At 49.4% G+C, this 22,845-nt stretch overlaps 13 protein-coding genes across 13 annotated transcripts; 11 read left to right on the top strand and 2 right to left on the bottom strand.

Moving 5' to 3' along the window:
- Positions 1 to 728: 728 nt before the first annotated feature.
- Positions 729 to 2,528, bottom strand: SNOG_10176 (hypothetical protein; the record flags this gene model as incomplete). The annotated part of the gene is given in 5 exon segments (XM_001800406.1): positions 729 to 1,578; positions 1,778 to 2,097; positions 2,152 to 2,182; positions 2,243 to 2,394; positions 2,412 to 2,528. The coding sequence occupies 5 exon segments, from the start codon at positions 2,526 to 2,528 to the stop codon at positions 729 to 731; spliced, it is 1,470 nt and encodes a 489-aa protein (XP_001800458.1).
- Positions 2,529 to 3,447: 919 nt separating this feature from the next.
- SNOG_10175 (hypothetical protein) lies at positions 3,448 to 4,734 on the top strand. The gene is made up of 2 exons (XM_001800405.1): positions 3,448 to 3,865; positions 3,915 to 4,734. Exons 1-2 carry the CDS (start codon positions 3,501 to 3,503, stop codon positions 4,627 to 4,629), a joined length of 1,080 nt encoding a protein of 359 aa, XP_001800457.1. The 5' UTR covers positions 3,448 to 3,500; the 3' UTR covers positions 4,630 to 4,734.
- A 697-nt stretch (positions 4,735 to 5,431) lies between these two features.
- On the top strand, positions 5,432 to 6,790 carry SNOG_10174 (hypothetical protein; the record flags this gene model as incomplete). The annotated part of the gene is made up of 2 exons (XM_001800404.1): positions 5,432 to 6,395; positions 6,447 to 6,790. The coding sequence occupies 2 exons, from the start codon at positions 5,432 to 5,434 to the stop codon at positions 6,788 to 6,790; spliced, it is 1,308 nt and encodes a 435-aa protein (XP_001800456.1).
- A 253-nt stretch (positions 6,791 to 7,043) lies between these two features.
- On the top strand, positions 7,044 to 8,342 carry SNOG_10173 (hypothetical protein; the record flags this gene model as incomplete). Its single annotated transcript, XM_001800403.1, has 3 exons — positions 7,044 to 7,227; positions 7,269 to 7,286; positions 7,351 to 8,342. The coding sequence occupies 3 exons, from the start codon at positions 7,044 to 7,046 to the stop codon at positions 8,340 to 8,342; spliced, it is 1,194 nt and encodes a 397-aa protein (XP_001800455.1).
- Positions 8,343 to 9,294: 952 nt separating this feature from the next.
- SNOG_10172 (hypothetical protein) lies at positions 9,295 to 9,940 on the top strand. The gene has a single exon (XM_001800402.1). It carries the CDS (start codon positions 9,376 to 9,378, stop codon positions 9,604 to 9,606), a length of 231 nt encoding a protein of 76 aa, XP_001800454.1. The 5' UTR covers positions 9,295 to 9,375; the 3' UTR covers positions 9,607 to 9,940.
- A 303-nt stretch (positions 9,941 to 10,243) lies between these two features.
- On the top strand, positions 10,244 to 10,741 carry SNOG_10171 (hypothetical protein; the record flags this gene model as incomplete). Its single annotated transcript, XM_001800401.1, has 1 exon — positions 10,244 to 10,741. One exon carries the CDS (start codon positions 10,244 to 10,246, stop codon positions 10,739 to 10,741), a length of 498 nt encoding a protein of 165 aa, XP_001800453.1.
- Positions 10,742 to 10,993: 252 nt separating this feature from the next.
- SNOG_10170 (hypothetical protein) lies at positions 10,994 to 11,509 on the top strand (the record flags this gene model as incomplete). Its single annotated transcript, XM_001800400.1, has 2 exons — positions 10,994 to 11,241; positions 11,287 to 11,509. The coding sequence occupies 2 exons, from the start codon at positions 10,994 to 10,996 to the stop codon at positions 11,507 to 11,509; spliced, it is 471 nt and encodes a 156-aa protein (XP_001800452.1).
- A 1,228-nt stretch (positions 11,510 to 12,737) lies between these two features.
- SNOG_10169 (hypothetical protein) lies at positions 12,738 to 13,409 on the top strand (the record flags this gene model as incomplete). Its single annotated transcript, XM_001800399.1, has 1 exon — positions 12,738 to 13,409. One exon carries the CDS (start codon positions 12,738 to 12,740, stop codon positions 13,407 to 13,409), a length of 672 nt encoding a protein of 223 aa, XP_001800451.1.
- A 398-nt stretch (positions 13,410 to 13,807) lies between these two features.
- Positions 13,808 to 14,685, top strand: SNOG_10168 (hypothetical protein; the record flags this gene model as incomplete). The annotated part of the gene is made up of 4 exons (XM_001800398.1): positions 13,808 to 13,841; positions 13,893 to 13,963; positions 14,014 to 14,261; positions 14,307 to 14,685. 4 exons carry the CDS (start codon positions 13,808 to 13,810, stop codon positions 14,683 to 14,685), a joined length of 732 nt encoding a protein of 243 aa, XP_001800450.1.
- A 773-nt stretch (positions 14,686 to 15,458) lies between these two features.
- SNOG_10167 (hypothetical protein) lies at positions 15,459 to 17,479 on the top strand (the record flags this gene model as incomplete). Its single annotated transcript, XM_001800397.1, has 2 exons — positions 15,459 to 15,614; positions 15,674 to 17,479. The coding sequence occupies 2 exons, from the start codon at positions 15,459 to 15,461 to the stop codon at positions 17,477 to 17,479; spliced, it is 1,962 nt and encodes a 653-aa protein (XP_001800449.1).
- A 652-nt stretch (positions 17,480 to 18,131) lies between these two features.
- SNOG_10166 (hypothetical protein) lies at positions 18,132 to 18,803 on the top strand (the record flags this gene model as incomplete). Its single annotated transcript, XM_001800396.1, has 3 exons — positions 18,132 to 18,302; positions 18,399 to 18,729; positions 18,778 to 18,803. 3 exons carry the CDS (start codon positions 18,132 to 18,134, stop codon positions 18,801 to 18,803), a joined length of 528 nt encoding a protein of 175 aa, XP_001800448.1.
- Positions 18,804 to 19,136: 333 nt separating this feature from the next.
- Positions 19,137 to 20,383, top strand: SNOG_10165 (hypothetical protein; the record flags this gene model as incomplete). The annotated part of the gene is made up of 2 exons (XM_001800395.1): positions 19,137 to 20,280; positions 20,316 to 20,383. The coding sequence occupies 2 exons, from the start codon at positions 19,137 to 19,139 to the stop codon at positions 20,381 to 20,383; spliced, it is 1,212 nt and encodes a 403-aa protein (XP_001800447.1).
- A 32-nt stretch (positions 20,384 to 20,415) lies between these two features.
- Positions 20,416 to 22,497, bottom strand: SNOG_10164 (hypothetical protein; the record flags this gene model as incomplete). Its single annotated transcript, XM_001800394.1, has 2 exons — positions 20,416 to 21,086; positions 21,138 to 22,497. The coding sequence occupies 2 exons, from the start codon at positions 22,495 to 22,497 to the stop codon at positions 20,416 to 20,418; spliced, it is 2,031 nt and encodes a 676-aa protein (XP_001800446.1).
- Between the last annotated feature and the right edge of the window lie 348 nt (positions 22,498 to 22,845).

Genomic DNA, 22,845 nt, shown 5'->3' with positions numbered 1-22,845 from the left:
GCTGGCCTGCAACAGGGGTTAGGATCGACTCCATTGATGACTTGGTTGGTGCAGCGCTAGGTCGTCCCTGTACGGCCAGCGCGGTTTGACGGAGTTAGTGAAGGTGAGGAATGATGGCTCCTCTTACCTCGGAGCCGGCTTGTGGCGGCACTTTACGCTAGGCTATTTGAGCGATAGCGGCAATAACATGAGAACGGGATTGCCCGGCTGTGAGCAATAAAATGAAGGAGGAACGTCTGATTAATAGACTTGATGTCTCGTCCTTATCGACGCCATTGCGGCCCTTCAAGTTTTGATCAGATCTCACAAGAGCACAGCAGATGTAAAGTTGCGACACGATTTATATCGGTGCTGTTCAGAAAATGCGCACCCCCCCTGATTTAGCTGTTCTAAGAATATCTATGACGAACAATAATGTACTAGGGAAGAATGATGATGTACCTAATGATATCATAAGCGGGCAGCCTTTTTAGAGGTTAGAATTATATGGTTCAGTCTAAAAGTGACATCTGTCAACGGCTATCTAGGCCCTTATTAATATCTATAAGGAAATCCGCCAATAGGAGCATACGGAGGGTTCCTGCTCGTTGTATGGTTAAGCTAGAGGGGGGGTGCTCACATTCTGAATACGATAATACTATTACACAACGCTCCTTACTAGCGTGATTGCTCGGCTACTTTCAACAGCCAGTCCAATATGGATGTAAAATCCTAGAGCGATTTTTGAATCATAGTATGTACCTGAATTGAGGGTTCTTGCGATCAGTCAAATCATCCTCGTAAGCATGCTCGAATCCTTCAAGCACGCCAGTCTTGTCCCGCTTATTATTAACAGCGACACAACGAAAGCGGTAAACAAGCGCTAGCAGTCCAGCAACAATAGATGTCACGAACACAATAATGAAACCGGGCGCATAGCGCGGAGCATCCTTGGGTTCGAAAACCAGAGGACCGACGAAGTTGCCCACGCAGTAGCCGATGTAGATTCCAGAAGAAGTGACAGTTCTTTTCGTGTAGCCGGCTGTGTTCGCAAGTGCAAGTCCCATAAGTACAGCATAACCAGCGCCGACAGACGGTAATATGTAGCAGGCGAATAGGAGACCGCCAGTCTGCTTCAACGGCAGTTGCCAGAGAAGAAGAGCAGCAAGAGTAGTTCCTAGTTGGCATGCAAAGATAGACCACGTGCGCCAGCCAGCGTACTTGTAGCAAAGCCATGGAACCAGAAGCTGCAGTGTGCCTGCATACGCACCGACAGGGGCCGTGAGAAGCAGAGACCGCAATGTCGTAAATCCAAACGAGTTGATGATGATAGGCACAAACGTGCTTATTGGTCCATTGCTGATCATGCACAGCGTTGCGATGGCGAAGACGATCCAAAATTTCTCATCCATGAGAAGCTCCAGGACTTGACCAATCTTGAAGTGCGTGTTGCGAACTCCGGAGTTGTTCGACCGTAGACGGGCTACGGAGATGTATCGTTCTCTCTCATTGAAGCCACTAGCGCGGACTGGGTCGGGAGGGAGAAGCCACCAAAGTGCAATTCCCCAAACGATTGTCAGAGCTCCGGCAAAAAGGTACCTGAATGTTTTAGTTTACCATGAAGTCGAGACACATAGGTGGTTTTACATGTATTTCCAGGGTCGAAGCGGACCTTTGGCTTGCCCAAGACCGTAGTTGATAAGCGGGGAAAATATAGATACGTATCCTGTGCAAGAATACCAGATACTAGAATCAGTCAGCAACAGACAGGATCGAGCAGGATTAGGGAGCCGCCTACCCCATCCGAAATGCTTGCTCGTTCTTTTTGTAGAATGAACCGACAATGACCATGAACATGGGGCTAATACCGGCCTCCAAAAAGCCCAGAAAAAAGCGCTGCGCATATAGGTCTTTGTAGTCGCGACATACAACAGTGAGAATAACACAAATTCCCCAAGTGGTTACGATGCCGGAGGCGACTCGCTCGATGGGCCAACGCTGGGCTAGGTACATCGCCGGATAAGATCCCACGATGAACCCCAGATAAAAGATGGCTGCGCTCATGGAGTAACGGTTGCCAGTACGGAGCTTAAGATCGTCGCGCAGTCCGAAAAGCGCCTATAAGAGGACCAGTCAGCAGTAGCATGAAATGCAGAGCCTGAGGATACTCACAGCTTGCGAAAGCATGGCTTTGTCATAGTACCTATGGAATAGTTAATCATTTTGTTTCATCTTTACCCATATTTTATTCAACATAACATACTGTAGTCCGTAGGTGATGCAGAGGACTGGCATGAGACGCCAGTCGATTTTGCGCGTTACGTGGACTTCTTCTTTCTCCGTCCATGACTCGTCTCCGGAGTAACTAGCAAGCACTCTGGAGTATATCAGTTGTGGATCATGGGAACTGAAGGACTGGACTACTACCTGACTGCTTCGTCTCCATGGACAGTGTCGATGTGCTTGAGCCGCCCCCCTGTCTCCACGTCACTGCCAGCAGGGTCAGCTGTCACGTGGTGAATCTCCCCAGGCTTCTCGGCAGCGGCCATGATACACAATGCTTGGTCCTAACAAATGAGGATATCTGTGTGTTTGAAGATGGAAGTGGACGATCGTCCATACATGTACTCTAGCCATCGGCCTTATGTGTGTGCCGCCTGTCGAAAGGACCGACCGGAAAGCTGCAGGGGTGCTGTGTTCAATCACAGGATATTGAACGAGCAACCTTTTGCTATTCTATCACGTGGTAGAGTAGCTTCCTAAATGTCCAACACAATTCATCCTCTTATTTCCCTTAGCTTGTAGATATAGAGTCTCGAAACAGTGACACACATGTAAACTATGCGTTCTTGTGCTGATTCATTGCCGCTTTTCTTTAAGAAGGTAAATAAGGGACGGTCCGACACGGTCCGACACAGTATCCACAATACGCCTTGGCGTTTGGAGACCTGTGGTCCTACCAAAAGCTCAAAAGACGGTGAAACAAAGGCCTCCAAGTGTTTCGCCAATCACGTGATAGGTTCAATACCCTCTCCTCGAGCTTAACCAACACCTCAACAATAACCCAAGAGCAGTTCATAGTACCCCTGTTCTTCCATTCGGTCAATAAGGGAGACGGTTGCGTGCTTACTAGGCTGCCTACGGTAGCCAAGCACCGATTTCTTGGAACATGCAGGGTGCCGCAGAACTCTCCACGCGATCGCGGGGCCTCTCCTGACTGTCAGTGGACGGGGAACATGATTGTGGAGCAGCTCGGCGTCGCTGCACGAACCGGCAGAGTTGTCGTGCCGGACGAAAGCCATGAAAAGCGCGCTAGGTGAACCAGATGAGGTCTACCGGATGCTGTTGACGGCAGGATCGAGACATGCGGGAGAGGTTCCGACGCTCCGACACCGAGCGCGGTTGCCCTTCACTCCGCTGCGGCACTCTGCTTCCACAAACAGCTGCATATGTGCAACAACATGATCCGTACTGGAGCTGCCTTGCTAGTAAACGAAATTTGTCGTTAAGGTACCTCAAACATGTCTACAGGAAGTCAAATTAATCTTCCGAGCGGTGCCATCACCGTGAAGACTTCGCTCATCAACTCAGTCAATTTTGGACCAGCGGAGATACACCGATTCATGTCGCCAGCCGTGCCAGGACTAGAGACCCTCGAGACATCACCATCTCATTCGTTCTTGATCGAACATCCATCCGGTCGAAAACTAGTGTTCGACTTGGGCATTCGAAAAGACTACCAAAACTATGCTAAAAAGATTGTTGAGTATCTTCCAACGACAAACTACACCATCAACGTCACGCACAATGTTGCAGATATTCTGCAAGAGAGTGGCATCGACTTGAATGAGATAGAAGCAGTGGTTTGGAGTCACTGGCATTGGGAGTATGTCCTAATCATTCTCCTGCGGGCGCACGCATTGACAGCATCGCAGTCATATAGGCGACCCATCTTCATTTCCAAATTGTGTTGAACTGGTGGTAGGGCCAGGCTTCAAAGACGCGATGCTGCCGGGTTACCCTGCCGATCCCGACTCTCCCATCCGCGAGAGCGATTATGCGGATAGAACGCTGCGCGAGATCACCTTCAAGACAGGACTGCAGATTGGAAAATTCCCTGCGTATGACTACTTTGGCGATGGCAGCTTCTACCTATTGGACAGTCCCGGTCATACCATTGGACACCTGTGTGGTTTAGCTCGGACAACTGGTGGAGAAGACAGCACATTTGTTCTACTTGGAGGTGATGTCTGCCACTACGCTGGGATCTTCAGGCCGTCAGTACATCTACCTGTACCCGATGCGATTTTGCCTCACCCCTGCCTCCCAACTGCAAATTTTCCCTTGTGTCCAGGCACAGCATTTGTGGAGCTACAGAGGGCTCGAGGCAGAGACTCGAAGAGCTCATTGTACGACATGACTTTTGGTCATGACATTCCGCTTGCGCAGCATACTGCAACTTGGCTACAGGAATTAGACGCGGATGACCGGATTTTTGTGATCATCGCACATGATTCAACTGTCAGAGATGGAGTCGACCATTTTCCCAAGTCATTGAATGACTGGAAAAGCAAGGGGTGGGGGCAGTCGCTCAAGTGGGCGTTCTTTAGAGATCTCAAGGTGTATTGGAAGCAGCAAGGAATCCTGTAGGCCAATGCTGGAGAGACTTAGTGCGATTCTACTCCAGCTATCTACCGCCATCTCCAGCCATCTCTTTTCTCGTCGCAAATGCCATAGAATATATTGCTCTCGCCTGTACGCGCAAGCACATCCTCGTACACGTAATCTCGCTAGTTCGGCTATACAGAAAAGGGGAAAAGTGCCGGTATCACCTCTGCAAGATTCGGCCCTCTTCGGCGGCCGAGGCCTTACCAAAATGCGAGAGCGCGTTGCCAGGTACCCACTCGCTGACTGCACCCATTGAGACGAGGTTGGCGTGAGCGGGCAATTCGAGATCGAGCAGAAGATATACTGACAACACATCTCGGATATTTGACAAAATCAGCATTGCAAGTTATTCTTCATTCCTTCGCAGTCGCGTTCCAGACCCACCATGGTTGCACGAATGGACACTGCGCCTGCCGCAAAGCCAGCAAAGCTCGATGCATCTCTTGACTACGATGTCATCATCGTAGGTGGTGGTCAGTCGGGCCTGTATTCACTGCACCGTATGCGCCAACTTGGCTTGAAGACGAGGCTGTTCGAGGCAGGTTCAGCTGAGGGAGGAACATGGTTTTGGTAAGTTTGCCTATGGTGATCCACTTCGCACTGTACTGAGCGCAAAAGGAATACTTATCCTGGGGCACGCTTCGACTCAGAGTCGTATTCGTACATATTTTCATTCGATCAGTCTCTACTTGATGAATGGAATTGGTCTGAGCACTTTGCTGGGCAGAAGGAAACTTTAGCCTACTGCCAATACTTCGCAAAGAAGTTCAACCTCCACGAAGACATGCAGTTCAATACACGGGTATCCTCTGCGCAGTGGCGTGAGAACTCAAAGTCGTGGCTGCTCACACTGGACTCTGGTAGAACTTCCGCCTGTCGTTTCTTGATCACAGCGATGGGCATTTTGAACCAACCAACTCTACCCAACATTCCGGGAGTCAACGATTTCAAAGGGTCCGGATTCCATACCTCGAGATGGCCTACTAACGACAGCGCCATCAATGGAAAACGCGTGGGCATAATAGGAACAGGCGCCACCGGTATTCAGACAATACAAGAGATTAAGAAAACAGTCGGTTCGCTTACAGTCTTTCAAAGAACACCAAACTGGACAGCGCCTCTCCGCAACACAAAGATCACACCAGAAGACATGCAAGATATCCGGCGGAACTACCCTAGCATATTCAAGAACTGCCTCGAGTCCTATTCCGGCTTCATCCATAAAGCCGACAAGCGGTCTGTCTTCGAAGTCACTACAGAAGAACGCGAGGCGCGTTGGGAACAGCTGTACTCTGAACCGGGCTTCTCCAAATGGCTAGCAAATTTCTACGATATCAACACCGACAGGGCAGCCAACGAATTGTTTTCGCAATTCATCGCAAACAAAATCAGAAAGCGCGTGAACGACCCCAATGTTGCCGAAAAGCTCATTCCCAAGAACCATGGCTTCGGTACGCGCAGAGTACCGCTAGAGGGCGGGTATTACGAGGCATACAACCAGCCAAATGTCAAGCTTGTCGATATCAATGAGAATCCGATCGAGCGTATCCACGAAAAAGGTATTAAGACGAAAGATGAAGATTTCGAATTCGACGTCATCATCTACGCGACGGGGTTTGATGCGATAACTGGCTCATTTGCTAACGTGGACATCCGCGGTATCGATGGCAAAAAGCTCACGGATGAATGGGCAGATGGTATTCAAACATTTCTTGGTCTCACAAATCATGGATTCCCCAACATGTTCAGTAAGTGCTGAACCACGTAGATCCAGTAGTATTTCGCTAACTCTACATCAGTGATCATGGGTCCGCACCAAATGTTTGGCAACATCCCCCGGTCGATCGAATTCGCGGTTGGCTGGGTAGCAGATCTCATCGAATGGGCCGTGAACAACAACGTGACTATTATCGAAGCTACGGAAGCAGGCAAACAAGCATGGACAAAGCATGTGCACGAGTGCGCGGTCGGATTTTTGGCCAATGAGGTAGATAGCTGGATGACTGGCGTCAACAGGAACGTGGCGGGAAAGCAACAGAGAAGTATCGCTCGGTACAATGGACCAGCGGCAGGTTATAGAAGTAGATGCGACGATGTTAAAGTACGGGGCTACACTGACTTCCGGTTAGTCAAGGGCACATAGCCAGCTATCGTATGAAGCACCTTTCACAAAGTCCTATTTTTCCATCAACATGAATCTGCTGATGCTCTCCCGTGATATTAGTCGCCTTTCTGCAATCTTTGTGGCCTTGTATACCCAGGATATCCGTACCATGAGTCGCGCAACTCTATGTTCAAGCTGCATGCCCCGCATGTCTATACCGGCAAACCATCTTCGGTAAAGCGCAAGAAGCTGCTAGCGTAACATATTGGCTGCGCATGAATCGTGAATCGAGATGACGAAGATGGCCCTAAAGTCAACTGCCACGTATAACATAGAACTCATTCGAAGTGATCTGAGACCAGATAGGAAAACCCGTAAAGCAAGTTGCTACCGCATCCCAAATGTCAACGCCAAATATGAAGGCAGTCCCCAAAATGATGTGGGCATGGAGAAAGCACCGCGGAAACATGGAACCCGTGAGTCACACATACAATGTTAGTCGAACTTGAAACACCAGCTCACCCAGCGGAAAAAGGTATGGCAGCAGATACCCGTTCCTACTCCCCACGCAACAGGCTGCCTTATTAAACTCATTGCAGCAGGTGTCTGTCGTTCCGACCGTAACCTGCTGACAAACGAGAATCAACCATCGTGGTTCAAAGAGAAGTTCACCCTTGGACATGAAGGTTGTGGCGTCGTCGTCGGCCTTGGAACAGACTTCCCTCAGGAGTCCGGTTTCGCTATCAACGACATCGTCGCGATGTGCCCGGTGCCCGGGTGTGGTTCTCTCGAATGCGAGGAGTGCAGTAACGACGTGCCGCAGTTGTGCCTCACGGGGCATCGCAGCGGAATTGGGAGCGACGGATTCTTCTCAGAGTACTGCGTGGTAGATGTACGTGCCCTTGCGCATGTGCCTGCGGGTGTGACGCCAAGTCAGGCCGCTGTGGCGACAGATGCGGTAACTACAGCCTACCATGCGATACATAGAAGAGGCCAAATTACTGAACGGGATGTGGTGTTTCTGTTCGGATTGGGCGGGTTGGGATTCAATGCGTTGCAGGTCATCCAAGCGATTGGCGCGAAGGTGCTGGTCAGTGACGTTAAGCAACAAAACCTAGATGAAGCGGCAAGAATTGGTGTCAAAAGGGAGGATATAGTACCTGTGGGGAAAAGTATAAGGGAGTGGGTGCAGGAGAATGGTTGGGCGGGGAAGATAAGCGTGGTAGCGGACTTTGTGGGCATGGCGCAGACGTTCGATGATGCGCAGCATATTGGTCAGTACGCTCGCCTCATGTTCACACTACCAATACTAAATCAATCATCATTAGTACGACAAGCTGGCCGAATAGTGTGTGTTGGAACTTTGAACCACGAGAACACGGTTCATATGAAGCTTGCGATCCGAAAACGATTAGACATAATATTCTCATATGGCGGCCAGACAAAAGATCTCCGAGAAGCCCTAGATCTCATCGCAAAGGGCGTATTGAACCCCATGGTAACTGATGGAAAGCTTCAGGACTTCCCCAAGGTGATGAGAGATCTGGAAGCGGGAAAGGTTCAAGGTCGAATAGCGCTACTGTTTGCGTGATACAGCCCATATAACTATTAAGTAAGTAAAGAATTAGTACGAGGAATCTACCGTTTCTTAGTTGATGCATAGAAGAGCTGGAATCATGCGGTACATGAACTGTAGCACCCCCACGCTCGGACGGTCCGTGTGGGTAGCAGCCAAGCTGCGCGGCTCTGCGGATTCATGCCGTTGACGAGGCAGATTGAAACGTCTTGGAAGTTTTGAGATTTGGTCGCGAGGCTCCTGGGCTTTGGCAGCGAAGCAGGTCCAAGCAATGCGAGGGAGGAATTGCGCGTACGTCGTTGTGGTTAGGTGTTCTCGCGCGACCTTGCGTTGATCCTGCTTGTTTTACCCGGCGCATCGTCATACATGAGAAGATCATCGTATTCAAATTCAGCTGCGATCTTCGGCATGCAGGCGCCATTGATTTCCAGCGGCGAAGAACATTCGAAGCCTGTGAAGCTGTGATTCTTTCTAAGTTTAGCTCCAGCTGCACCCCGCACTGGTCGCCGCCGAGGAAGGGCCATGAGGTTTGTCACATGCATCAAACACCAGAATTCCACAGCTCCGCGAAGATCACACAAAACGACGTCTTGGCCATCTCTCAAGCCAATGCATCTCATTCAGGGAACATTCAGGCATCACTCGCGAATCGCACATACGCGCGCTCGCAGCTGCGGAAAACAATTCCGGGACAATGGAAAGTATACGAGAAAATCGCGCGTTCAATTGAACACATCACGAATATTACCCGGAATTCGGTTGCGATCCTCACCCGCGAGACCGGCAATTTGCACGTGTTCCTAGGTATATCGGTTGCTCAGTACGTGCGCTGACCTCACGGGATCGTCGCGTGAGTGCCCGAAACGGCTTGACACCTGTGACTCCACACTTGTGACTCTTTGGGGGTGTCGGGTTAGTGTATATAAGTCAGCTACGCCCTAGGCTTTGTTGGACATCAACAATCAACACCATTTACAGCAAATCATAAAGCCAGAGCTCCTAAATACATCTCTCTCTAGCAAACAGTCGATCAATCTCAATCGTCAAGATGCCATCTGTCGCCCAATTCCCTCCCGCTCGTGTCTTCCTCAAGCACCCGTCCCTCAGCATATCATCGTCGTCATCCGCAGCTCGCGCGTCGACTCTGACATCGCCGCTGAGTCCGCGCTACGCAAATGCTTCATCAACCGCATCGTCGTCTCTGAACCAGATCTCATCACAGCAGTCAAATGGCACGACGTCATCTTCAGAGTCAAGAAGATCAGAAGCGAGAGCTTGACCATGCTTTTATTTTACCTGGTTCGACAGCTCTGAGCCGACGTTCGATTACAGTCGCAAATTGTCACATGAGAGCCAGATGTGGAAGCTGGACTTCTGAACCACGGGGCGGCATAAAAATGGCTTGATGGAGCTTTATGGTTTCAAGACGCTGGACGTTGCTTACGAATTCAATGATCAGAAAGAGACAAGCAGTGCTCAGGAAAGCTTACACCTCGCTGTGGCGGAAGCGTTAAGCAACATGTCCAGGGCGTTGATCGCTACTCGGGATGAGTTGGAGAAGGAAAAGTTATGATACCCACACAAATGATTTACACTTACACAAAACATTCACGGCAAAGTGATGACTTGAATTGCCCTGTATTTTTTTCCGCCAATTTTCACTCAGCGATTCCTTTCTCGACTTATTCTATTTCATCCATGGATGACGGTAATGACGTCAATGGATAAATGATTCGACCAGATAGCAGAAAGTGAACGTATGACCGGTACTATGGTGAAGGTGGAAGGGTGCACACTAGTTGTGCCTAGCGAGTAATTAAGAGAAGCGTGATGACTATTTCTAGCCGCTACCCAATGCTCCTGGTAACTCATCTACCGAACCACCACCACCACCACCCCAGGTCTCAACCATAACCATGGCGCGCTTCTTAGATCTTCCGCACGAGCTCCTCCTACAGATTCTTGGCTATTTCACTGGCCTGCCAGAGTGCCAGCGAACACTTTCAAATCTTTGTTCAGTTTCTCGATACTTCCTACCTGCTACACGAGAGCGCCTGCACGCTGCTCCAAAAGCTCATTGGCTCAAGTGCAATGATCTGTGGACGCTTAATACCCTACTCATACAAACACTTGTCAACAATTCGTCTCTTCGACATTTGGTCCGACACTTAGATCTCTACCTTCCAAGGGCCGCTTGCCGTCCCCATGATTGTTATGAAATCCGCAAGGAACTGATTCACGATGAACAGCATGAATTTCCCTATGGTCTAGTCAAGACAGGTCTTGGTGGGGCCGCTGGCGTTCTCCTGCTCCTCACTCCCAAACTCGAACAACTGGAAATTAGCAGTGACGCATCTCCTGGCTCCATAACAGATGACCCAGGAAAGGAAATTTCTCTTCGTTTTACTTCATGAGAGGACAGCGAGGTATCGTCCCGGTGTTCTCTGTTCGTTACACACGCTCAAGCTCTGCAACACCCTTCCTGTACCAACCTGGATGGCTTTCCTAAACCTACGCATCCTTGAGATTGGTGCCCAGTATTTATTCCAGCCTTTTCAAATTGGCCTGATCTCGACATCACGCGACTCACCATCTTCCACCACATCGAACTACTCTTAAATGACCCGGACCCGGCTTTGAAAGTTGTCTGTGATCGGACGGGCACCATGGTATCGAAGTGTCCCAAGCTCATAGATCTTCGTTTGTATCTCTTCGAGAACGACTCCTCAATGTGGCGCCTTCGAAGCGCTACCGATAAAGGGAGTGTCGACCAGCTGTGCCGCAAGATTGCATCAGTCGCTCCCACACTTCAGCATCTCGACTTGACGGAATCAGCGCATGCGACGCCCATACACTATGGCTACCTAAAAGAGCTAGGAACAATAGAGACACTTGCTCAATTTACTAAACTGAAGTCACTCAGGGTCTTTGGCCAAGCTTTGTACAAACCTGCTACGAGTATGAGAGACGCTTCGATCACACCATTGCCCCCAAACCTCCAGGCCATGGAGATCCGGAGACCAGACATGGAGTTTCTCGAAGCCCTCTACGAGACTTTCAATACGACTATTCCTCCTTCTCGTTGGCCCATGAAATTCAGGGTCGATGGGAGAAAGGATCGTCACCAGTTCTACATATCCAACAATGCAGATGAATATCTGCAATTGGCTAGCATGGGTTAAGGATGGTAAATTGCCTAGCCTTCTTGTGACTCTATGATCAAAAATTCAACCTAAGACTGCGAGTAAAGTAGGCGGATGGATGAATGCATGATACAATCACTGTATTAAAAGAACAACTCACACGAGTTGGTAAATCAACCCGGGTTTCTCTTTCCCGTCACACATCTTCTACAAATATTGACAGACTTAAATCTATACCTCTTTTTCTTCTCCGTATTTCCTCTTATCGTGATACACTTGGTCAAAAATGTATCATCTCTAAGCACTTCCAGAAGTCCCGATGAAGTTTCCCTTATGTTAGCATACACAATGTACGTCATGATTGTCTGCGGCGTCATCTCGGAAGCTTTCTAAAATTACCATAGCGATTGCAAAGGATTGCAGAATTTCGCGTATCGGTGTTTGCGTCACGAATGTTGTGTCCGCAAAACCGGGTGCGTTTTAAAGTGGGTCGGCTCGATCCTGCCTAGCCTCGTTTGCTGTTTGTCTACCCGGGTACAACTTTACACTCGCTCATTCCTGCACCGTAACATAACAATCGCAATTAATCACGATCGTAAGCTATTACAGATAAATGATCTCGATTAATCAATCTCGCTTACCATTCTTACGACAGCGTCTTTCAATTGCGCATTAGATAGCGTTCATGGCGCCGATCACGTGCACTGCGGACTATCTCGCGTTATTGCATAGTCTTGCCGAGCCTCGAGAAGTCCTGGAGAAGCGTGGCTTCACTTTCCAATCATTTAACGCGGAAGAGCTACTACTGAAGAGGAGATGTAGTGGATGTGGCAAACGTGAGTTGCCTTTTCATCAAGATGCACAATGATGCTAACGCATTGAAGCAATGTCGCGACTGCTTCGCAGACATCCGACTCATGCGAGGACGAATGAACCAAAGGTTGAGACTTCACACATAAGAGCCGCGCTCGAATCGCCCAGTCACTCGCATATGGACGGTCAAGCGATTGCGCAAGGCGACACCCCAGCAGTAGACGCACTGGAAGAACCGCAATTCCGATGCAGGTTTCACTTAGGAGACTGTATCAATAGAGTTTGGACATGTTGCGATCAACCTGCGATCAAAACAACCAAACCTTGCGGCGGCGCTCTGGAGCATGTTCCACTCGACCAGGCTCTACCTGAACTCATTGGGCTCTACCAGTGTTACCCGACACCTCTTTCACAAGGACGCGATCTCCGGCACGCTGTCGCGATCGATTGCGAGATGGGTCAAGCAGCAAATGGTGATTCTGAACTTATCCGCATCACCCTGATCGACTACTTCTCCGAGGATGTCCTAATCGACAATCTTGTCGAGCCGGAAGTTGAAATGGCGCATCTCAACACTAGGTACTCTGGCGTCACTTGGGGAGACATCAAGAAGGCGAGGAGGGATAAGACCATTTTGAGAGGTAAAGCTGCAGCGCGTAAGGCTATTTGGAGATATGTTGGACCTCACACGGCTGTTGTCGGCCATGGTCTCGTCAACGATTTGCGATCTTTGCGGTGGTTCCACGACGTCATCGTCGATTCATTCATAACGGAGTTTGGTCGCGTGAAGCTGAAGGAAGAGGAGGAAGCGAGATTGAAGGCAGAAGAAGAAAAAGCGAGACTCAAGCAAGAAGGCATCGAAGACAGAGTCATATCGCCGGATGTGGCCAACAACAAGGGAGGCGTCGCAGCTTTGGCCTCAGACCTGGCGACGACTGGCAAGAAACCGGAAGAAGCCCGACCAGCAAACCAACCTGGTAACCTCTCACTCAAGACCCTGGCGAAGCGCAACCTTGGCAGGGATATCCAAATGAAGAGCAAGACGGGCCACGACAGTCTTGAAGATGCGATTGCGGCGAGGGACCTTGTCCACTGGAACGTGCTGAAGTTGATGGGCCTAAAATGAGGTACGGGCACCTAGCCGAACTCGACGAAATTCTCACAGTTATGCAGGAGATGTTCCATGTGACCGGCTTCCACGCCGTTGTGTTCGTACAGTAACTACAACAGCAGATTATGGTGCCAATGAAGAGATAAGGCATTTTGGTGCAGGAATAGTGGGTTCCTGACCTGGACGTACAGAGACTCGGTGATAAAAGATACCAATGCGACTTGCAGTCGCTACAGCTTTCGGCCGAAAATTCGGCTGAAGCCTCTATATAGATCCGGTTTTGCCTTGCACTGGGCTCTGAATTACCTTGCAACTTCAAAGATTTTCTCCTCCATTTTTGTCTTTTTCCATTCGTTATCTTCTTTGTTTTCGGACTCTAGCATTAACGAATAAAGAAACGTCATACCTTAAGCATGGTCAAAATCGCAATCGCAGGCGGTGCAGGAAGTACGGCTCACCCTGAATTGGCGTTATAAGTCCATCGCTGAAGTGTCATAGATGTCGCATCAGAAATCGTCGATGTCCTCGTAGCTACCGAGAAGCATGATATCGTCATTCTGACACGACGTGTAAGTACATTCTGCTCACGTATCTGCACGAGCTAAAAGCGCCTCTGCAGGACATCTCGACCATTAATCCAACGATGAATGTCAAATTCGTGAAGACTGACTACGCCAACACCGAACAATTGACCCAAATTCTTCAAGGTGTACACACAGTGCTCTCTTTCATCGCGCCCCATCGCAACCAAGACGTGGCCATCACCGTTCAGAAGAACCTCATTAGTGCATCCATCCAAGCTGGTGTGAAACGTTTCGCCCCCAGTGAATGGGAAGTGAAGCAGTTTGCGACCAAGAATCGTGACTCGTAAGTAACACCCACCAACCATTTCCACCAGCTGACAAGACCTAGCTCCGAGTCATTGGATCCATATCTCTACAAAGCCGCAACACGCACGTGCCTCGAGGAAGTCAACAAAGACACGAAAGTGCTGGAGTACTGCCTTTTCCAGCCAGGTCTGTTCACTAACTACCTCACCGCGCCATACAAATCGGCTACTCACTTGACCGCTTTCGAGACGCCGTTTGACTTTGAAAGGCGCAGGATGCTCGTGGTTGATGGAGGCGAGAACAGTAGGATTACTTTCACGACGGTGCAGGATCTCGCGCATGTTGTTGCCAGAGCTGTTGATTACGAAGGCGAATGGCCGGTAGTAGGCGGGATGGCCGGCACGACAATGAGTGTTGGCGAACTCATCGCGCTCGGTGAAAAGATTCGTGGTACGTATTGAATCTCTAAGAGAGACAGTCTGGTCTTTGCTAATTAGCTTTAGGTGGTACATTCAACGTTACCAGACTCAAGGAAGAAGACTTGGGGGCTGGGACATGGAAGAGCGAGTGGGCGCCGTTGGTTGCGCACCCGTCTATTCCGGATGAGCAAGTCGAGGTGGTATCTAGGGCTCTGGTTCCTAATATCTTGTTGGCAGTCAATGAGGGAGCGTTTGAGACCAGTGATGAGTGGAACAGGTTGTTGCCGGACTACGAGTTCACGGGTGCCAAGACGTTTGTAGAACGAGAGTGGCGTAGAGAGTGATTGAAGGACAAATTGGGTGTGCTTTGTGAGCACTAGTCAAGTCTCATTCCGCAGCTGCGGAGCCATTATCGATGCCTTATTTTAGATTCGTGCGGCCAGCGTCGTGGTAGTTGCTTCGTGTGCTTCTCTGTGTCGGTGAACCCCTCGAGCCTAGCGCAGCTTCGGTCACCGAGCTCGGGGGAAGCGTCCATCCCAACACTCTGCCATTCCCTACATCTTTGTTATCTATGTTTGAGCCACTATTCTGGACGAATTCGCAATCGTGTCAATGATGTCCACCCTGAGTTGACTCTCACAGGAGACGGGCCAGCAGTCAAACGAAGAAAAGTTCGTAAAGGCACGCAAAGCTGCTGGGAATGTAAGCGACGCAAGGTCCGATGTCTCTTTACTTTAGACACCAACACAACATGCGACAACTGCATTCGGCGCAGAACATCATGCGTCAGTCAAGAATACATCAATGTTGAGGAGATGGACTTCCCTAAGAAGCGAAAAGACGCCGGGATTGAAGCTCGCTTGAGCCGAGTGGAAAAGATGCTTCATCAACTACTTCAGAATCAGAAAGCCGACGCGAGACACACACCGGCGTTTCTGCCTAATGATACACCTCAAATAAAAAGTCCTGCAGTATGTATAGTTTGAATTTGCTATTCCTTCTTTTGAAAAATGGAACTGACGTGGCGAAGGATCCGGGGTTCGGCAGCGATGAAGCTGCGCTCACACCCGCAAGCACGCTGCAGTCTCCCGAGATACCACTCTTCAATAGTTACACCGGCTTAGCAAGGAAACTTGTGGAGTTTTGGCCTTCTCAAGCTGATCTGCTGAACATATACGCCCTCCCTATAAGCTTCTCGACGCACTCTCACATAAATCTTTGCATCCCGAGTGCAACAATGTCGAGTCGCGAAACAATAACGACAACGCAAATATTGCAGTTGCCGCCACCAGGATGCAATCCAGTCCTGATCGCACGGAAACTATTGTTTTTAGGGAGCCTCCTGCAAGGCGCAATTTCAGCGCCTCAAGTGTCAATGTCGTTGCGAGATCGGTTCAAGATGATCATGAGCGGCGCAATTGATGCGGCAATCAGGCTCGTGACTACTGATGATGCATTAACCGCATCTGTAGAAGGTGTGGAGTGCATCATGGTCGAAGCCATGATTCACAATTATATAGGCAACCTTCATCGAGCATGGTTGGCTGTTCGACGCGCATCCGGAGTTGCACAAACAATCGGCCTACACAAAGGCCACAAGTCGTCGGCCTACATAATCTTGGACCCTAAAACGAGAGCTGAATTTGATCCGGATGTACTTTGCTTTCGCATTATCGAAATGGATCGCTACCTATCAGTGACTCTAGGACTTGCTCAATCATCACTGGAGACCCGCGCATTAGAGCCTGACACTTTGGCGCAATGCCATCCGATTGATCGGATGGCGCGTCTGCAATGCAATATCGCTGGTCGCATTATGAAATATGATCACCTTTTACGACCGCGAAAGACACCAGAATTTTTAACCGAGATGGAAGCGTTACTACAACAAGCAGCCCACGAGATGTCTCCTCAGTGGTGGACGATACCTGATCTCTTATCTGGCCATGAAGACACTACTGGTAATCCACTACAGGACATTTCTCGCATCAACTACCAGTTCTCGCACTATCATCTTGTGATACGACTGCATCTACCATACATGTTGGGCGCCTCGCAACATGCTCAAAGCAAGATAGCAGCCGCAAACGCCGCACGTGAGACGCTCTCCCGATACATGATATTTCGCAGATGGAGCTCCGGACATTTCTACTGCCGCGGCGTGGACTATCTTGCCTTCATTGCCCTAGCTGTACTATGTCTTGCGCATATCGATGCGTCAAGTTCTACCGTGCAAGATGATCTGCTGAACAGCGATGTTGTCAAAATTCTCGCTCAAAGCCATCTCAGTGACCGTGGTATCATGGAACGCACTCTCGACATCTTGAAGGGTATGGGAAGTGACACAACTGCTTCAAAGCTCGCTAGTATCATGCAGCATATCCTTGACGTCGAAGCAGCTGCAGTCAGCGGAGTTGGCTACAACGCAGTCGCAAAACATCAGGACGGACAAACCGAGTATTATGGACGTCTAGAGCAAGACAATGTCACACTCAAACTCAATATACCATACTTTGGAACTATAACCCTCCTCCGCAAAGTGGCCTCTCTGGCCACTGGCACACGGCCTGAACAGCCGCAAACGATGCAATGGGATTACGGCTGGTTGCAGCAGCCAGAAATTTCTCAACGCAATCATCACACAGGCGACATCAACGCCTGTCTCACTGGCAGTCCCCTTCCAACAGGTGACTTTGGAAGCACTGACGACTGCACATTGCAGAGCATCAATGGCTCATTATTTGGCAGCTTGTTCGGTTGTATTGAGGGCCAAGAAGCGTTCCTAAGCCTCGAAAGTCTTTCTACACAAGTTATAGACATTTCACCTCACACGTGATAACCGCTATTACCGCAAGCGTTGGCCCGTTCATGGAAGGGTCTGTTACTGGGGCATCGCAGAACTTGGACAACCTTAGTTCGATCCATTGGATGGATGTTCATCGTCGGTACTTGAAAGCTTATCGTCTTTTGGCAATACGGAAATTCTAGTCGGTAGCAGAGTTTGCACGTGCAACACTTTCAGTCCAGGATGTACATTGAGAGGTGCTAACGGTGCGAACTTGTGGGTGAGGCACGGTTCGAAATTGAGCACCTGGAGTTTACAATTGTCATTGTACGCAGCCTCTGCCCTGTAAACGCACTTTGCTTGTTTTTTTCAAGGTTAAACAAGGAGTAACACTTACCGAATCGACCCAAGGATGAGTTTTCTCGTCCTTTCCAATGACCTCAAAGATGGCACGACCACGCATCTCACAACTTTGGATATGGCCAATTGTTGCATACCTGCAAAGTTTTACATGATTATGTAGCTTATGTAATGTGCCGCAGCTTTGGTCTGCTTGGATACGCAATATTTAGTATCCGGAACTTCACATTTGCGATTTATCTTCGCCCAAGATTGGCTCTTTACTGGAGACAGTGTTGCAGCACCGCTGTTGCGCTGAGAGCGAGAAATCGATGGAATCCCGGGTCATGAGCCGCGACAAATCATGGAAGAATGTATACCAAGTGCTGTCCGCACGCTTGAAATGCCCCGTTCGATGGCATCGCCAAAGACACTCGAAGTTCTTCTTCAGAGATCTCAAAATCTCAATACACTCTTTTACGACCGCTACCTATCTTACGATTTTACGCCATTAGATCTATGCATATCGATTGAGGTCCTTTTTGGACATGAATCTTACCCAGTGCCGCCTTCGCAAGCATCTGTTTAGCTTCCATGTCTTCAGCGCCTGACAATTTCTGACGATCTATAGTATTTCAAAATTGGCTTTAGTTTCCGTGAGAACCGTTTACTGAAGGCATTGTACACAAACTTCTTGAAGGCGGTGCCTGGCGAAAAGCTGGGTTGGAAGACCGTGACGCCTGGACTTCAGGTCTTCGTGCTAGACGTGAGGATGAGTGGATGCTCTAGTGGGCTGAGCGAGGATTATATCAAAGCTTTCGTTCAAATGAGGAAATGCATGGCTTACAATATGAAGTACATGTCTTCGATAGTCAGATCAAGGGAGAAGGCTGTTGGCCAGGATCTTCTTGGTGTATACAATCTTTGGAAGACGAGTGTTTATTTTCAGCGAGCGATAGTATGTAAGAGACCATATCTTAGGTCAAGACAATGTGAACTACCTTGCGCAGATCATGATCCAACTGGCGGCATATAAGTTTGAGGCCTTTCAGTGTTAGCTTTATACTCCGCCCTTTCGCAAATCTAGGTAGGAACCTGACCACAATCAACACGAGATATCGGACCGGCGGTGACTCAGACGTGAACTAAATTCCGGTATGCCTATTTCAGCGTAGCCGCTTTCAGCCGCACCTGACGATCTACCAGAATCAGTATGGTGCAACAAGGCTGAGCTGACTGGTCCTTTCAATGTGAACGTATTTATAAGGCGACGTTGTCCCGGTTGTAGCTGTTTAGATTCAGCAAACTGCTAAACCAACAGCCATCGTTTGGTGACGTGGAAACTTATCGCGTACGCCCACATTACAACATGCTTTCTTTCACAGACCTGCCTGCCGAAATCCGTCAGCGAATTATATCGCTTAACTTCCCCGATACCTGTGGCGTTGGCATGCGTTTCCCTCGCGAGATCCGCGCACCACTACATACTAGCCGTAGTTTGCGCCTCGATACCGCTGAAGTGCTCAAAACCTGGTCACCAATACACTACATTTCCCACCCAAAGCAATTACATCGCCTTCCATCACCGTACATAGACTCTCCAGACCAATATTGTCTGCCCAAAACACCTTCTGCACTCATTGATGGCCGTACCTACAGCCCACGCCTCCAGCGCGTATGTATCGATCTCTTTCACGACGCTCTCGAGGACAAGATACTGTGGACATGCTATTGCGAGGCAGGTGATAGACAATACTCGCATCACGAACTTGTTTCAAACTGGGCCGATGTTGTGAAGTACTTGCCTATCGAAGGGATCAATGAGGTTTATGTGGACGTCACACCCGCGCCCCATTCGAGCCGCCCGAAAGCAAGGACGGGATTAGTTATCCGACCGATGCTGTACGACAAGCGCATCGGAACTTTCTTAGCATGTCACACAGACGACGTTGGTGATCTTGTTGCTGCGATACACAAACACTATCAAGGTCGAGCTGAGCTCAAGTTGACGGGGAACTTGAGCGCCAAGACGGAGTGGTTTCTCGCATGTCTAGATAGACGCTCAAACCTGGGACTAGACTATGTCGGGAAACTTTATACGGGCGATGAGCCATGCTTTCAGGGAATTTACCAGGCAGTTGCCCACATCGTAACCAAGGAGGAAGTCAACGAAGCCAGGAGGAGAAGTGAAAGTCACCCATTGGCGTGGCTGCAACAGACGCAATGGTCAAAGGATGTGCAATGGACGTACGCAAAACTCGTCGAATTAGGCGAGGAAAAAGGCGTGATGGAAGATCTGCGGACACTGGTCGAATTTAAGGTGCATGCCGAGAGGAAAGTGTTGAAGTTTGCCCATACATCTGGTTACAGGCAAGCTTTTCAGCAACGAGCTGCGAAGAACCTCGGAGGCTTCTTAGCGAAAAGAGAAGGCCCGGGCAAGCAAATCCGGATAGTTTTGACGAAACATCGGAAACACAGGGATAGGATGGGCTTCTGGTGCTGGGCACCTCCTGGTGAGTGTCAATGCCCAGGTGCGGATCATACATAGACACAAATGAACTCAAGAAGCTTTGTAATATAACATTTATCGACATTATTCCTATCCTGACAAGCTGATCTATCGTCATAACTCAAATCAGTTGAACTGCTTACACAATATGGAATCGGCTGATCTGTTTGGGTCTTTGAAACAAATCCTCAGGCGCGTAGTCGTGTATGTAGCAATCGCCGACCAACGTGTACTCATCTTCATTATCATCATCAGTTGCTCTTCCGAATGTTCGCGACCACTTGTTCGATTTTTGCTCTGGCTTCGCTGTCTCCGCTAGTTTTGGTCGCAGGACGTAGGGTGTCGGGCACGAGGGAATAGCAACAACAACATCTCCAAGCTCCATACTCGCCGGGCCAAGGCCGAAAGATCCGTCGCCACTCCAGAAACATGTCCGACCAGCAATTGTTCTGCGCAGAATTTCGACGACCTCATCTGGCTCAAGATTGCGATCGTACCAGCCTTCTTTCATCAGCGGATCTTTGAAGCTCCAGATCAACGTTATGTCATGCTGTATGTCAAGTTCCGCATTTCGATCGGCGGTATCGAGCATCAGACTTTTTAAAATGCTCTTCAATCCCTCGGAAACCTGTGAAGCTGCTGCCTCGATGTTCGCAAGCTCCTGCGCTCTCACTTCAGCATCCCCTCGTTGCAGTGTAGCATTCAAGGTCTCTTCCCGAGCTTCGGCAATTAGATGAGCTAAGAGCCACGAGACTTCGGTCTCGAAATCTGGGTGTTTGTCTCGAAGCCATGGATGATCTGGACTGAGCGCTGTTGTACGTTGTACGACACACCCCAGTGTGATTGCTGACACGAACTGACTACTACTATCATCCTTATTTCCTGGATGCTTCACAAGATTTATCTTGCCAGCCTCGAACACGTTGTACCAGTTCAAAAGTATGGAGAGAATCTCTCGCCCCCACACTGGATAAGGTGCTTTGGTTCCAATGTGCGAGACTATACCAACCTTAACGCCGCTGATCCCGAGAATTGCATAACCATCAGCGGTGTCTATGCTTGGTGTAGCCAGCGCTTTGGTCTCTGAATCATTTTGCGCACTATCTACTGGCCGTGTCGTAAGAGGGGTAAACACCAAAGGACATCGCCAGTCCGGAACCCATGAGGGCACAGTTGACGCAGATAGATGTGTCGCACCGGCGCAATTCATAACAGCGAAACTTCCCAGTGATATATGCATCTCAGCATACGATACGTAAACGTTCTCTACTGTTTCTGTGTACGAGACTGGAACCTTGACGTTACTGACGGCGTTCAGAGCATAGATTCGATCGCGGGCATCCATACAGTCGGCCGTGGAGAAATCAACGAGCAGGCGTAACGGATCCGACCGGACTTCTGGTATAGGAGCAGATCGTAGGCGGTACATGATCCACAGTTTTCGCAGTGCACCAGATATCGATGGAGTCAGATGAGCTTGACGTTGCGCGGTCAAGAAGGCATTCTTGGCGAACACCATGAAATTGATGATGTAACTCCCGCACAATATCGTAGCTTGCTTGGCCAGAAGTGCTTCTTGAATAGTCCAGCGGCGTGTGAACCAAGACCTGCTTAGGAAAGCCTCCAGTTTTGCCCAGGTTGCAGCTTGTTCTTCTTCATGTCGGCCATCAGCTGGCCCGTACTTGACGAGTTGCTGAAAGAATCGCATAGTGGTATTTTTAGTGCCAGCTTCATCTTCGGGAGTTCCAAGCCAGATTACTATGGCTTTCGCTTGGCGGTAGACTTCCTCCATAAAGCGCACTTGCGAACCTTTTTCCTCAAGGTCGTTCTGATTGATACAAAGAGCATCTATCCAAAGACGCCTCTGCTGTGTCGAAGACCGAAGATGGCGCAACATAGTATCTACATTAGGTCTGATCATGATGTTTTGGTGCGGTGTCGATCCTTTGATCGTCAACCTTTCGGTCGGCTGCTGATCGCCCCACGCATATGACATTGCCTCATATTGTACCGGTGCAGTCGCTAGCAAGCTAACTGTGCTACTCCTTGCACTGGGGATGTCTTGATTTGCTCTAGACCCATCTTGACGGTATGGGCTGATCTGTACATGTTGCAAGCTGACAAACAACTGCGCGTTGTAATCTCTAGCGGGCTCGAGAAGAAGTACACGAATGCCGGTCTCGCTGCGGATGGGCTGATAGACGTAGTCTTGATAAAACATTGCTATTACTTTGCAGTGCGCTCCATGCACATATGCGGTAGCGTTTCGTGTGCGAATGGAATCAGAAGCTCTGCATCTGCATATGCCAATGACCGGTAGTCGAACTGTGGAATCCCTCGATTTTAGTGATGCAAAGGCTCAGCACTTCAGCATTTCCCTTGAGGTTATCCTTTCCGGGTCAATCGGCTCGCAAAGTAGCGTTGCAGAGAATATTGATGGAAGTGTGCTACTTGAGATCGGGTTTGCAGCCTGCGTGCGGTGGGGGCAGGCGCTAACGTAGCTGTGTGCGCTACTCGCTCCGCCCTTTTGGCCCCCAATTCTGAGCCCTACGACCACAAAAACGATGTT

Source organism: Parastagonospora nodorum (genome assembly GCF_000146915.1).
Source record: "Parastagonospora nodorum SN15 chromosome Unknown scaffold_16, whole genome shotgun sequence".
Lineage (NCBI taxonomy): Eukaryota > Fungi > Ascomycota > Dothideomycetes > Pleosporales > Phaeosphaeriaceae > Parastagonospora > Parastagonospora nodorum.
This window is presented reverse-complemented; position numbering and strand designations above follow the sequence as displayed.

What these genes read in the sequence shown, in the direction of transcription:
- SNOG_10175 (XM_001800405.1), top strand. Translation starts at nt 3,501, where the DNA reads ATGTCTACAGGAAGTCAAATTAATCTTCCGAGCGGTGCCATCACCGTG. An exon ending in TGGAGTCACTGGCATTGGGA is followed by an intron (nt 3,866 to 3,914) that starts GTATGTCCTAAT and finishes ACAGCATCGCAG; the next exon opens with TCATATAGGCGACCCATCTT.
- SNOG_10172 (XM_001800402.1), top strand. Translation starts at nt 9,376, where the DNA reads ATGCCATCTGTCGCCCAATTCCCTCCCGCTCGTGTCTTCCTCAAGCAC.